Genomic DNA, 14803 nt, shown 5'->3' on the forward strand with positions numbered 1-14803 from the left:
ATTGGCAGGTGGATTCTCAACCACTGTGCCACCAGAGAAGTCCCCTTTTCTGTTCTCCTAACACACCAAATCCTTTCTTACCTCAGGGCCTTTGCACCTGTTGTTCTTTATCCTGGACTATTTCTGTGGACTCAGCAGGTATCTGGAGCCTCTCCTTTCCCTCCTCAGGCCTCAGCTCAAGCAGAAAGAGTTTTCAGCCTGGCCTTGCTGAAAAGGCTTCTCTACCATTCTTAGTTTTTCTTTTGCTGCTGTAACAAATGACCACAAGCTTGGTGGCTTATTCTCCCTCTTTTCTTTTTTTTTGGCTGCGGTGTGGCATGCATGTGGGAACTTTTAGTTCCCCGACCAGGGATCAAACATGTGCCCCCTGCAGTGGGAGTGCCAGGGAAGTCCCCACACATTTATTCTCTTGTAGTTCTAGAGATCAGAAGCCTAAAATCAAGGTGTAGGCAGGGCTGGAGCCCCTAGGGTGCAATCCATTTCCCTGTCTTTTTCAGCTTCTAGAGGATACTGTATCCTCGGCCCATGGCCCCTTTTTCACTTCCCTCCAACCTCGTTCTTCACTCATCACATCACCTGACTGACCTCCTGATCATCTTCCATAATCACATCTCACGCTGACCCTCCTGCCTCCCTCTTGTAAGGACCATTGCGATTATACAGGGCCCACCCAGATAACCCTGGATAATCTCTCCTTCTCAGGATCCTTAACTTCAGCACATCTGCAAAGTCTCTTTTGCCACGTAAGTTCCTATAGTCTCAGGATCTGGGGATTAGGATTTCAGCATCTTTAGGGAGCCATTATTCCACCTACATCACACCCTCTCTTCTTCTACCACATAATTTTCTATCACCACACCTGTTCATTATCCTCACTGCACTGATTCCAGTTGGAATTCTTGTGTTCATTTGTTTCTATTTATCACCTGTTCTTCTCTTCCTTCATGTCTGATTCCTCCACAGTTCTTTCCCCAGCACCAACATTGTTGGTGTTCAGTAAATACGTGTTGAATGAAGGTAAGAACGGATGGATAGATGGATGGATGGATGGACGGACGGATGGATGGATGGTGGATGGATGGATGGGTGATGGATGAATGGATGTTGGATGGATTATGGATGGAAGGATGGATGGATGTGAGATGGATGATGGATGGATGAAAGGATGGATGTAAAATGAATGATGGATGGATGGATGGATGGGTGATGGATGGATGTAAGATGGATGATGGATGGATGATGGATGGATGGATGGATGATGGATGGATGAAAGGATGGATGTAAAATAGATGATGGATGGATGGATGGATGGGTGATGGATGAATGGCTGTTGGATGGATGATGGATGGAAGGGATGGATGGATGTAAGATGGATGATGGATGGATGAAAGGATGGATGTAAAATAGATGATGGATGGATAGATGGATGGGTGATGGATGGATGGATGATGGATGAATGGCTGTTGGATGGATGATGGATGGATGGACGGATGGATGGATGGATGGATAATGGATGGATTGATGGATGGACGGATGGATGGATGTTGGATGGATGTAAGATGGATGATGGATGAAGGATGGATGGATGGAAGATGGATGATGGATGGATGGATAACGGATGGATTGATGGATGGACGGATGGATGGATGTTGGATGGATGTAAGATGGATGATGGATGAAGGATGGATGGATGGAAGATGGATGATGGATGGATGGATAACGGATGGATTGATGGATGGACGGATGGATGGATGTTGGATGGATGTAAGATGGATGATGGATGAAGGATGGATGGATGGAAGATGGATGATGGATGGATGGATAACGGATGGATTGATGGATGGACGGATGGATGGATGTTGGATGGATGTAAGATGGATGATGGATGAAGGATGGATGGATGGAAGATGGATAATGGATGGATGGACGGATGGATGGATGGATAGTGGATGGATTGATGGATGGATAAATGAACAAATGAATAGTCTTCCACTTGCAGGACAAAGGAGAATGTAGGCTTCTGCAGAGATCCCTAAGATGCACATTCCATCACAGATGCTCCACCCTGGCTGGAGGAGGGGAGAGAGGAGGGAGGAGGTGTCCTACTCACTCTTCCCCATCAGGAAAACCAGCTAGACCTTGGAGAGACCTTTTTAATCTCAAGGGTTGAAACCAAATGGCCTCAGGAATTAACCTGGGAGACCCAGACCATGTACACATTTGCCTTGTCTCCTGGAGGACCTTAGTCAAGCAGAAGAGAAAGGGGTTTTGGACCCTAAAGAACCAGCCTATCACCGCAAAGAGGAAGGCAGCATTGATATGTGAATTCACAACATGTAAGAACCTTGAAAACTTTATGCTGAGTGAAAGAATCAAGACACAAAAGACCTGTGTGATTCCATTTCTATGAAATGTCCAGAACAGGTAAATCCATAGAGACAGAAATTAGATGAGTAGTGACCAGGGGCTGGGGAGGTTGCTAATAAGTATGGGGTTCTTTTAGAGGGTGAAAACAACATTCTATAATTAGATAGTGGTCATGGTTGCACAACTCACTGAATACACTGAAACCATTGAATCGTACACTTTTTTTTTTTTTTTTGGCCGCACCGTGCAGCATGCGGGATCTTCGTTCCCCGACCTGGGATCAAACCCATGCCCACTGCATTGGGAGCACAGAGTCTTAACCACTGGACCACCAGGGAAGTGCCAGCAAATGTGTGTTGAATGAAGGTGTAAAATGGGCGATGTTGTGAGGATGAAATGATCCCATTTATGCAGCCCTGGCTCAGAGGACACAGCAAGAGGCAGATGTAATTGTCATTATCCTCACTGCACTTGTGCCCTGAGCAGAGGGGACAAAGGTCAACAGAGAGGTGAGAACAGGACACAGAGGGCGAGATCCCGGGTCAGGAAGGGCCAATCAGAGCTGCCCACTTGGGGGCCTCATCCAGGCCTCTGCCCTCTCTGCCTCCCCCCCCCCCCCGACCCCCAGCCTCATCCAGCCCCCCATTCACTGGAATGAAGCACGCCTCCTGCCTCAGGGCCTTTGCTCATGCAGTTTCCTCTGCTGGGGATGTCTTCCTTACCCTTCTCACCTGAGTTGCTCCTGCCCAACTTCCCCCACAGGCTCCCTCATCACCTCCTCCAGGAAGCTGTCCTGATCTCCCTGGCACGCTGGTGCCTTCTGTTCAGCTGTGGTTTTACATGTGTCTGGGTCATCTGATTCTGGTCTGCCTCCCAGCTTGATGGCAGCTCCGGGAGCGCAGAGACCTCATCTGCCTGTTCATCAGCCCAAAGCACAGTGCGCGGTACCCGGCAGGCGCTCTGCAGTGTGTGCGAGTCTGCCTGGGAGGCTCTGCGCCCTCCCTGCTGGCTCGGAGGGTCCGACTCGGAGCAGCTGGGCAACGAGGGACCACAGGAGGGCCCAGCAGAGGAGGGTCCTGGCCTGCACCCTTGTAGGGGGCCTGGGCTGGGGGTGAGACCAGAGTCCACCTGTGAGGCCCACGGCACTGGACCACTAAAAATAAACTTCCCTTCCCCTGGGAGGGGTGGAGGAGGACCACTGGTGGCAGGGTGGTGGCTGTTCAGGGTATGAGGACAGAACAGGAGGGTTGCAAGTGCAGGGACAGTGTCTCACGTGGCCAGCACTGGGCCATCCCCCTCCAAGTCGCCCTAAGCCTTGTGAAGGGAGAGAGGGAATGAATGACACAGTGTTTTCTGGGGTCACAAAGAGCTTTCTTACCTGGGGCGTGATTCCTTTCTCGCTGCTACTCCGAGAGCCATTATTTTTCCCACCTGACAGATGAGGAACCGAGTCCCAGGGTCACCCAAGATCGGAGGCAGCCATGGGAGCCATGTCCCTGCAGCAGCCTGGCCTCCAGGCCGGAGGTCAGCGCGTGGCAACAGGGACACAGCAAACCCAAGCAAAGCACGGCTTTTCCATTTACAAGCACCTCTCATTAGTTTTGAAAGAAACAGATTTCCATACCAAATAAGGCGGCGGACTTCAGAGCCACTGCCCACTTCACACAATTCCTTTTAAGAGTCCAGATGCAATTACACTTGGAACTTGCCTGGACTGGCCTCCCCCGGCCTCCCCGCGTAAACAAGCAGCCCAGCTGGGCCCCAGCTGGCGGGCCTGGGAGAGGAGGGGAGGGTCCCCACCTCTGCCTGCTGCCAGCCCAGCCTCGGGCGTGGCCGTGACCTTCAGCATCCTCGAGCCCTCCCCCAACCCCTCCCTAAAAACAAAGGCCCCAGGAGGCCAGCTGGACCCAGCAGGGAACAATCTGAGCCCCTTCTGAGGTTGCATGTGGCCAGGGACACCGAGCTCCTCCCCGCACAGGAGGGCTGCAGCTCCAGGGCAGGTGCAGGGGAAGCTCTAATTCTGGCTTCTCTTTAAGATGTCCACAGAGGCACCCCGCAACCCCCATCTGGGCATCCTGTGCTCCCACAGGGAAAACATTGCTCAGAATTCCCTCGGGCTCCCCGGGCCATGAGAAAGTTGGTCCAGGGCAGGGAGCTTTCCCTGGTGGTTCCTGGAAGCCACTCCTCACCACCCCCGTCCTCACGGCCACCCCTCTGGGCCCTGCACCGCCCCCCAGGCTTTGGCTCGGTGCCCCAGGACCCTGTGGGGACTCGCCGGGGTTGGGGGAGGCTGACCCATCCTCCCGCTGAGCAGCGCACACACCCGGCACCACGGGCCCGCCAATTTCCCCGCTCGCTCGGCCCAGGCCCCGGGCGAGCGCTGTGATTTTCCACTTGCGCCATCTGACTGCTATGAGGGCTGGAGAAAAGGGAATTCCTGGCTCCAGAAGCCCGCAAGGGACCCTGGGCGGATTCCGGGGTGGAAGGGGGCGTGGGGTACCACCTGGGTGGCACCACCCCCTCACCCTGCGGCCTCCAAGGCTTCTCCATTGTTATGCCCCTGGGTACAAAAGCCCCTGGGTACAAAAGCAGGTGGGGATCCGCCCCTCCCAGGCCTCCGCGCCCCGAAATGCCCGGAGGGGGCCGAGGGAAAGCATCTGGCAAGTGGACAGCCTGACACTCCCTCTCCCAGGCAGTGGGAGCCCCGCAGCCCCGCAGAGCTGCAGATTCACAGCTGGACTCGGGTCGCAGTGCTCGGGCCAACATGACGTCATCAGGCGGAGAGCTGCGTTCCCAGCGGGGCTCCGGGGGGGGCGGGGGGGGGCTCCTGCGCGGGGCATTCCTTCCCAAAGCCTCATCCCGGCTCAGCCCCTCCTCCTCCTCCTCCTCCTCCTCCTCTTCCCCGTCCCCGCCCCCCTCCTGCCGGGCCTGGAATTGGGTTTGGGGCGGGTAACACTGCCAAAGCCTCTCCTCCAGCAGGCAGGCGAGGGCTCTCCTCCACCCTGAGCTCGCGTTTCCTGAGGCTCCTGCCCTGCTGGTGGGTGACCAGAGGTGGGCATCACGGGACGAGCCCTCCACGAAGGGGAGGCCTGTGAGGATCAGGCCAGCAGCTGCAGGTAGCTCCATGGCGCCCAGGGCCCAGGGGAGGGCGTCCCGGGAGCCGGGGCTGCAGGGTGAAAGCCGGGCAGGGAAGGAGATGAAGGCAGGCACCCTCGGGGCTGGCAGCCCCCGGAAATCACATGGCCCCAAGCAGGAGCCTGAGCCCGCAGAGCAGCGCTCTCACCGCCAGAGGAGCCCTCCCGAGGCCCCAGAGTCCCAGGGTCACCGGGCCGCTTTGAGAGTCCCCCTCGTGTGTGGCAGGCCCGGGCACCTGGGGATTGCTGACCCCCAGCTGTCCTCTGCTTCCAGCTCCTGCTCTGTCCTCCTGTGGGTGGGGGCTCCCCCTCTATCCCTCCCCACCCTCGCCAGCCATCCAAGCGTGCTTTCTGGAAGGGCAGGAAGGGGAACACCCAGCAGGCAGCATCCCAAGTGCAACGGCTCCCACCGTCGTCACGCACGCTGACTGCACCCCCCTCCTTCCCCGGGCCGAGCTCCGGCAGCTTGGGGCCAGCCCTGGGATGGACACCGAGGGGTCAGCCTCTGCAGCCGCCGGAGGTTGGGTGGCTGCGTCCCACCTTCTCCCCGGCGGGCGGTGCCTGATGGGGTGTTGGCGCTGGGTGAAGGCTGTTCGTGAGACATTTTGAAAGGCGTCCCCTGTGTCTGGGGGGAATGACAGCCACAAGCCCACCCCGTGGCCCGTGCTCTCAGACCCAGCCCAGGTGGCAGCCCGGGGACAAGGAGAGGGGCTGGTTAGACCGACAGGAGAATAGGAGTCTGACGGTTCCCACCGAGGCCTCTCGGTGTAAAGTCCTGTCTAGCGGGGACCCAGGTGGGTTTGGAGCTGGGCGTGGTGGGTGGTGGAGAAAGATGAGGAGCTTCCTGACGCTGGGGCGGCTGGGCGCCCATCCTTGGTCTTGTGCTTTGAGGGGAGGGTCAGCAGTGAGCTGAGCTGGCAGATTTTTTTGTCTGCTTCAGCCCAAGCTAGTTCTGTCACACGCCAGATCCTGGCGTGAGGGGTACACGCACTCACACGCACTCACGTGCGTCCCATACACACGTCACACACACGTCTTCCTATGGCCCACGTGGGGTCCAACTTGGCTTCCAGATCTCTCTGCACGGGAGTGCAGTAGCTTTTCAGATGGCCCGTGGCAGGACAGTGAGGGCTCAGATATACAGGGACACCCACACCTCGAATCAGCCACTACATGCCCAGCCCCAGTCGGACCTCATGGGCAGGCCCCAGCCAGCTGTCCTGGGGGCATGTGTGTCCTTGGGGGTCTAGCCTGGCAGAGGTGAACGGAAGAGGCTCTCAGAGTCAGGACATTCCTGGGGGCCAAGCCTGGGGCCCAGATCTAGGGGTGATGTGTGTCTGGAAGGTCGACCAGGAAGAGCAAAAACAGTGTAGGAGGAGGAGGAGGGTGGAAGGGGGAGTACCCCAGGCCGGGAAGGGTGAGGGCGAGGCAGGCAGTTTGGGGGTTGCAGGTACCCAGAGAGCTTGGACAAGCCCCAGAGTGTGGAGAAGCATGAGGTCTGTCCGTGGCAATGCGGACAGTGGCCCAACGAGAGTCAAGACCGTCACGGGGCAGGGGTGGGAGGTACACAGTAATATGCACATCTCCTAGCCCCACCCCCCCGCTGTCTGCAAACCCACACTGCACACGCCTCACGAGCTGGCTCACTTGTTCTCACGCATAAGGGCCCCCCCACACACGCAGCCACCTGGGGCCCCGGCGCGAGCCCCACGCCCTGCGGGGCTGCGGTCCTGGGCCGCGCCGTCCGCGCCCCCGGCCCCGCCCCCTGCCCCTCCGGGCGGCCCTGTGCCGCGGGCTCCGGGAGGCCGAGGGTTAAAGAGGGGCGGGCAGCTCGCGGGGACCGCCTTCCCGCGCAGCCAATGACCGGCGCCTGCCCGGCCCCGCCCCCCCGGCCCGGGGCTGAGGGGCGCGCGCGTGGCGGCCTAGGAGGGAATTCCGGGGGAGTCAGGAGGAGGAGGGGCACGGCAGCCTGTGGCCAGGCTGTGCCCCCGCAAGGCTCCTCCTCCGCTGACAGCCTCAGTTTCCCGCCTGCACGGTGGGAGGGATGGGTGCTTGCGGGCGGGGGCCGAGGTCAGGTTGGGGGACCGGAGTCAATTCGGCTGCACCCGGGGCAGGCGGACCAATGAGCTCTGCCGGAGGAGGGCGGACAGGTCTCAGGCAGGGACGCCCCCTCCCCGGCCTGTCCCTGCTCCTCCCAGGCCTCCAACCTGCAGTCCTGGCCGAGTCCAGCTGTCCCTGCGCCAGCCTGGAGCCGGAGCCACCATAGCAGCCTCGAGGCTGGTGCCGCCTCCAGCCCTCCTGTCTCTGCAGCCGCTCTGGTCCTGCAGGTACACAAATCTGCAAAGCTGCAGCGTGTGCGGCAGTTACAGGGTGCGCCCTGGGCAGGTGACCTCACCTCCCTGCCCTCATCATAGGGGAGCGACTACACCTGCCTCATAGCTGGTACCCAGGACCAAACAGGAAGATGGGGTGTAAGCGAGCAGGCACTCGCTGACACGGGGTTGATGATGGTGACAGCGACGCTGATACTGATGATCGGGGTGCCCTGCCTTCCAGGCATGTGTAGGGGAAAGACCAGACACCTTAATATGCTGCAAACACAAGGCCCAGGCAAAAGCCTCCTCCTCCAGGAAGCCTCCTTGCCGCAAACGATCTTTCCTCCCCCACTCTCCTGTCTGGGACTGAACCCCTGTCCCACCTCTGGCTGGACACAAAGGTGGTGTCCAAGAAATGTGTGCAGGTGAATAACATATATCTCCAGAAGCCGTCTGGCTCCAGAAATCTCAGGACAAGCGGGGAAGGAGAGGGGCTTCTTCCCCAGGAGGTGTCCCTAGGGTGTCAGCAGGGGGCTGAACGAGGGCCCCGGAGAAGGAGGGAGTGGCGCACACAGACGCCACCTGCTCTGGACTCAGCAGGAAGCCCGGTGCCTCCCACAAGGCCCTGCCTCTAAGGCGGCCAGGGAATGGCTCACCAGCCCGCCCCCCAAGGGGAGAGCCCCGGGGGCCTGGGGAGAGGTCTGCGAGGGAGGGGAGAGCACTGCCGCCCTGATGCGACTCTTTCTGCCTGGCTAGGTGGGCTGTGCAGGCCGGTGAGCTGTGAGCAGAGCCGTAAAGGGTCTGGACTCCCCAGGCCTGGGGATGGCGGGAAACTGCTCCTGGGAGACCCATCCCACCAGCAGGAACAAGGCAAGTGGCACCATCAGCTCCTGACAGAGGGGGCTCCCCGACCCGGGTCTGCAGGATGGTGTGGTGGGAGGGGGCAGGCCCCGCCCAGCATCCCCTTCTCACACACACTCTGCCGCCCAGGCCCCATCCTCTAGCTCGGGACAGACAGGCGGGCAGCAGGGCCCCTCTGGGCTACGTGGCCTGGCACTGGTTACCGGTCACCTCGGGTCCCCAGCGTCTTCGTCAGCGGACGCCCTCAAATCCCATCCTGTGCAGACCTTGGGGCATCTGCTACCAACCTCCAGAGGCCTTGTCATCTCTTCCCTGGGGAGACGGGGCGGTCAGCTATTTCCCACGGCCAGGCCCTGCCAGGAGGCCCTGCGAGGCTGGCTCCAAGGGGGCCCTGGTGTCACGTGCTCCGTGGGGCTCTGGGCCACCCTGCCAGCGTCGCCCAAGGCCAGGGTCCATTAGTCCCAGTTTACCTCCTGCCTCCAGGCACTAGCCATGGCTGAGACTCTGACGACCCATCAGGCTGACCCACCCCTTCTGCCCTCCCCCGCTCCTGCCCCCTACTTCTCTGAGGCCTTTGAAAACTCTAGAATTCCCTCCTGAATCCCGGGAAAAACCCTCTCAAGTTGGAAGGACCCCTGAGTTTACCAGGTGCAACCTTTGAGGAAACTGCGGCTCACACCAGTGTAGTAGCTTGTCTGCGGTGAGTCCAGAGGTCGGGGCAGAGCCAGGACCCCAGCCCCCGGCATTTCCCCACCATGCCTGCAGCCCTGATGAGGACCACTGCAAGATGGCAGCCACAGGAGACAGAGAAGGAACTGGCTTGGGAGTCCCCAGAAATCCCTGGAGAAGAGGCGGAGCCCAGGGAGGGCACCAGGCTCCAGAGCAGGCATTTTACAAGGTGCCTTGTGGCCGGGATGACAGCCACACGTCCAGTGACTCACCGGCCCTCCCGCTCTGACTCTGAGGGGAGGATTGCAGGCTTCTTCCAGCCTGCGAGAGGCACTGAGGGACCTGACCTGTCAGATGCAGCCCCTGCCACCCGGTTCCCTCCAGCGCTAGAGCTGGTCCTCCGTGGACTTGTTTAGACACGGGGTCTTGTAAATTTCTGGGTCTGCTCCCCAGCTGAGAAGAGGAAAGGCTGAGTAAAGAGCGAGCTAAGGGGTTTGAGAGTTGACAGACAGACAGACAGATGTGGGGTCAATAAATATATTTAGAGGATGCCGGGTAGTGACCGGGACCCCCATGCCCTGACCTCCTGGGGTTTCCCCAAAGTTTGCCGGCACCCTCCAGTCCCTGCTTGCAGGGTCCCCTTGACCGGAGCCAGACCAGAGGTCCCTCCCTTTGTTATGGGGTGTCAGGCCCAGAGAGCAGTCTTTCGGGACCCAGCTTTCTGCCGGAGCTGGGGCCCATCTGGAAAGTGGCAGAGTAGTCCTGCCTCAAGAACCTTCTGGTTTGTTCTGCAGTTTTGTTTTGGGTTTTGGAGGGAGAGTCACGAGCAATGGGTACTGACACCCGGCCTTAGATTAGCGGGAGGCCAGGTTCAGGCTCTGTGGGAAAGAGTGCTGGGATGGATTAGTGATGTCTGCCGGGGTGTGGGCAGGGCATTGACAGTGCTCTGGGCAGCCTCCGCCACAGGGGATGAGAGGTCAAAATCCACAGCCTGAGAACCGAATCCAGCTTGTAGATGTGTTATGTTTGGCCCACACCGTGTTTTTTAAATGTGAACATTTAAAGATCAGGATAGTTTACATTACCATCTTGAGTTCTGGCTTCTCTGAGGAGAGGGAAAAGGATGATCAGCCACTCAGCCCGCTGGCCCCACTGGCGCCCACCGGCTGGAGCAGGGCACCGCCGACTTGCTCAGGACGGGTGCCCTCCGGTTTGCCACTGCCCCCCCCCACTTGCCAGCTTCTTGCACATGACCCACGTTCATGCATTTATATGCCAGCCCAGACCCTGCAGGCAAGACTGGCATTTAGCCAGATGGACTCACACAGCCAGACCAATTGTCAAAATACACAGCTCTATAAATAGCCACTGCCTCAAGTGTCTCGCCCTCTAGGAACCCCCTTGGGCCAGATCCAGATCCCTCATGATCCAGAAACCCAGAGTTTCACCCTGGCCCGGCAGGGAGCCACCTCTGATTCCCCAGGTCTCTCTGATTCCACTATAGGTCAGGGTCCGCTCTGGTTTTGTTTTGGTAACTTACAAGTGATTTTGTTTTTTAAAATAAATATTTTCATGTTTCAGTGTGAAAAATTGCAAGTTTTGTAAATTTGCATACACCTTCACCAATTCATTAATTGTTAGCCTGTTGCCACATGTGCTTTCTCTCTAGGATCCCTTTCTTTTTTTTAAATAAATCTTTATTATCTCTTGATAGATACTTTCTTTCCCAGAGCTATCTGAAAGTAAATTGCAGACACCAAACCCCTTTGCACCCAAACAGTTTGTATCTTCTAAGAACAAGGACACTCCCATACATATTAGCCACGGTACATTTTCCTTTTCAGAAAGTGTAACTTTGGTACAATACGTAGTCCACATTCACGTTTCCCAGTCGTCCCCCAATAGCCTGTATAGTGATGGTTAGATCCACTCTACAATCCAGGCTTACAGCCCTGCATTAACTGGTCATGTCTCTTTAGTTTCCTTCAATCTGGAAAGCTTCCTCAGTTTTTCTTTATCTTGCACAACATGTACATTTTCTGGCCGGTGGACCACCAGGTACCTTTATGAGGGACCGATTATTTTCACCATTTTTACTATCGCTCCTGTAGGCTGCCAGCTCCAGACTCTGGGGCACAGGGTGGCAGCACTATGTCAGATCAAGGGTGTCTTCTGCTCCAGTTGGAGCGCATTCGTTGCTCCAGAGCCACGTCTGTAATCAGGACCAACACACCTGGGCTCAGGTGCAGGTTCGGGGGCGGAGCCCAGCACACCTGGATGCAGGTGCAGGTTTGGGGATGGAGCCCAGCCAGCATCACCGCGTGTCTCCCCTCCACGCCTGCGCAGATGTGTCCGGGAGTGAGCGAGGCCCCGGAGCTCTACAGCCGCGGCTTCCTGACCATCGAGCAGATCACCATGCTGCCACCGCCAGCCGTCGTGAACTACATCTTCCTGCTTCTCTGTCTGTGCGGCCTGGTGGGCAACGGGCTGGTCCTCTGGTTCTTCGGCTTCTCCATCAAGAGGAGCCCCTTCTCCATCTACTTTCTGCACTTGGCCAGCGCGGACGTCGGCTACCTCTTTAGCAAGGCCGTGTTCTCCATCCTGAACGCGGGGGGCTTCCTGGGCTCGTTTGCCGACTACGTCCGCGCGGTGTCCCGGATCCTGGGGCTCTGCATGTTCGTCGCCAGCGTGAGCCTGCTGCCAGCCGTGAGCTCGGAGCGCTGCCTGTCGGTCGTCTTTCCCTCTTGGTACTGGCGCCGTCGGCCCAAGCGCCTGTCGGCTGTGGTGTGCTCCCTGCTCTGGACCCTGTCACTCCTGGTCACCAGCATCCACAGCTACTTCTGCACGTTCCTGGGCCGCCAGGCGTCCGGGACGGGCTGCAGGCACGTGGACACCTTCCTGGGCGTCCTGCTCTTCCTGGTCTTCTGTCCCCTCATGGTGCTGCCGTGCCTGGCGCTCGTCCTGCAGGTGGAATGCCGGGCCCGACGGCGCCAGCGCTCGGCCAAGCTCAACCACGTCGTCCTGGCCGTGGTCTCCGTTTTCCTCGTGTCCTCCATCTACTTAGGGATCGACTGGTTCCTCTTCTGGGTCTTCCAGATCCCGGCCCCCTTCCCCGAGTACGTCACCGACCTGTGTATCTGCATCAACAGCAGCGCCAAGCCTGTCGTCTACTTCCTGGCCGGCAGGGACAAGTCACAGCGGCTGTGGGAGCCCCTCAGGGTGGTCTTCCAGCGGGCCCTGCGAGACGGGGCCGAGCCGGGGGAGGCGGGGGGCAGCACGCCCAACACGGTCACCATGGAGATGCAGTGCTCCCCGGGGAACGCCTCGTGAGAGGCCAGCACCTGGAGGGCAGGCGGGGGCCAGCTGGAGTGGCCTCCAGAGACCCTTTGCGGGGGGACAGGAGCTGGGCAGCAGCCCTGGGGCCCGAGTGCGAGGAGAAAAATCCGCTCCCCGCCCACGTGCCGCCTTCTCCGGGGCCGAGGCTCTGGGGGTGGCCGAGAGACAGAACAGCCACTTCCAAACAGACCCCGTGGCCTCGCCAGGCTCCCCCCGCCCGCCGCTATCCTCCTTCCGTGACCCACTCTGCAGAAGTGGCCCCCGGGTGGTGGGCAGGGTGTGGGGCTCCTCCCCGCCCCAGGATGGCCAGGAAAGGAGAGGAGGGGGTCACGCAGCCCATCCACCTCCTGCCCCATCAGCCAGCCCTCCTGAGCACAGCCAGCCCATCGCCCGTCGGGCCAGCAGCTTTGTCCTGCTGTTGGGACACCTGCTCTCTCCTTTCTGCCCTGTCAAGGCGACACTGGGAGCAGACCTCCAGGAACGGCTGCTGCCTGGGAGACGCTTCTCCTTAACCCGCCTGGGAGCCCAGTCTTTCTGCACGTGACGTTCCCTTTGGCGGCCGGAATGGGGGAGCCTCTGGCACGGCGAGTGCCTGGACGCAGGAAAGGCCGTCGGCTGGCTTAAGTGGCTCGCTCTCGTTTCGGACTCCATGCCAGCCGGCGTGTCTGAGCTGCCGTCCGCCTGGTCTGAGGGGCTCCGGAAGGCCGTCCAGGCAGTCTCTGGGCTATAGCCCCACCCCAAAGTGGGCTCGGACTCTACCTGTCCACCTCAGCCCACCTACAAGCACGGTGGCCCAGTTTGATGAAAGATAATACATGTATATCAATAAACGTTTTCTATCTTGCAGCGAGGAAGGCTTCCTGCCCTCTGTCCTGTCTGTGATCTTGTTCCCACAGTGAGGACCCCACTGGCATCCGAAGCCCAGATGGGCAGCCTTTCCACGCCGCCCCCCCGTGCAGCCCGCTCTGTGCCCCAGCTCCCGTGCCGCCTCTCCCGGCTGGCCGGTCTCCACACCCGGCGTGCTCCCTCTCCTGCTAGGGTGTCCACTCCTCTGCCGGAGGGAGCTTGGTCCCCTCGCCACCCTCTGTTGGCTAATCCCATGCACTTTCCACCCCCCCAGGGCCCCCCCGCTCCTCCTGGGAACCTCAGTCTTCATCACACCTACTGGGTTCTAGGCTCTCTGCTGGCTGCTAATACAGTCCCTGCCCATGAAGAACACAGTATGCGGGCTTCCCTGGTGGCACAGTGGTTGAGAATCCGCCTGCCGATGCAGGGGACACGGGTTCGTGCCCCTGTCCGGGAAGATCCCACATTGCCACGGAGCAGCTAAGCCCGTGCGCCGCAACTACTGAGCCTGCGCTCTAGAGCCCGCGAGACACAACTACTGAGCCCTCGAGCCACAACTACTGAAGCCCACGTGCCTAGAGCCCGTGCTCCGCAACAAGAGAAGCCACTGCAAAGAGAAACCCACGCACCGCAACGAAGAGTAGCCCCCGTTCGCCACAACTAGAGAAAGCCCGCGCGCAGCAACGAAGACCCAACGCCGCCAAAAATAAATGAATAAAAAATAAATAAATAAGTTTAAATAATAATTTTTTAAAAAGAACACAGTATGTCTACACAGAGACCCCCGGGGTGGCTGCTGCATCCTCGGCGATATTGCACCCCCTGCCCCACCTAGAACTCTCTGTCCTAAGCTCTCTGAGGCAGGGCTGGCATCCCTGTGCCTGGCACCTCCCGACCCCCCAGCAATAGGCTGAAGCCCCTCCCAGGAGACAGCCTCCACTAGAGCCGGGCCGGACGGCTCCCTGACCAACCCCTCGCCTCCGGCAGCCCCAAGAACAGGCCCATCTTGGGCTCCTGGTGTCCAGCCTGGGACCCCAGCCACTTTGGGGGAAGATCTGGGAAAACCGCTCACCGCATAGGCCCGGGGAGAGAGCAGGGCAGGGGCGTCCGGGGTCCAGGGCAGGAGCAGGGCGCCCCCCTTCTGTGGAGAGCCAGGAGATGGCAGGGCGGACAGGGTGGCTGGTGGAGGGAGCTGCCCGTGCAGGAGGCAGTACCGCCCGGTGGCTGCCTGCAGAGCCGGGTCGCCCTCTGCCCTGCCCTGGTGATCGCGGAGAA

General features: G+C 59.2%; 1 protein-coding gene across 2 annotated transcripts; it reads left to right on the forward strand.

Annotated features, from left to right (window-relative positions):
- The first annotated feature begins 5345 nt into the window (after window positions 1-5345).
- On the forward strand, window positions 5346-14223 carry LOC102996065 (mas-related G-protein coupled receptor member F). 2 transcript variants are annotated; one of them, XM_007104489.4, is made up of 3 exons: window positions 5346-5483; window positions 8573-8686; window positions 11693-14223. In XM_007104489.4, exons 2-3 carry the CDS (start codon window positions 8639-8641, stop codon window positions 12674-12676), a joined length of 1032 nt encoding a protein of 343 aa, XP_007104551.2. In that variant the 5' UTR covers window positions 5346-5483; window positions 8573-8638; the 3' UTR covers window positions 12677-14223. The 2 variants fall into 2 exon arrangements, with proteins under 2 accessions (XP_007104551.2, XP_028335548.1); XM_028479747.2 differs by lacking the exon at window positions 5346-5483 and adding an exon at window positions 7676-7828.
- The last annotated feature ends 580 nt before the right edge of the window (window positions 14224-14803 follow it).

The sequence above is a fragment of the Physeter macrocephalus genome, chromosome 18 (assembly GCF_002837175.3).
Source record: "Physeter macrocephalus isolate SW-GA chromosome 18, ASM283717v5, whole genome shotgun sequence".
In the NCBI taxonomy this organism is placed as follows: Eukaryota; Metazoa; Chordata; class Mammalia; order Artiodactyla; family Physeteridae; genus Physeter; species Physeter macrocephalus.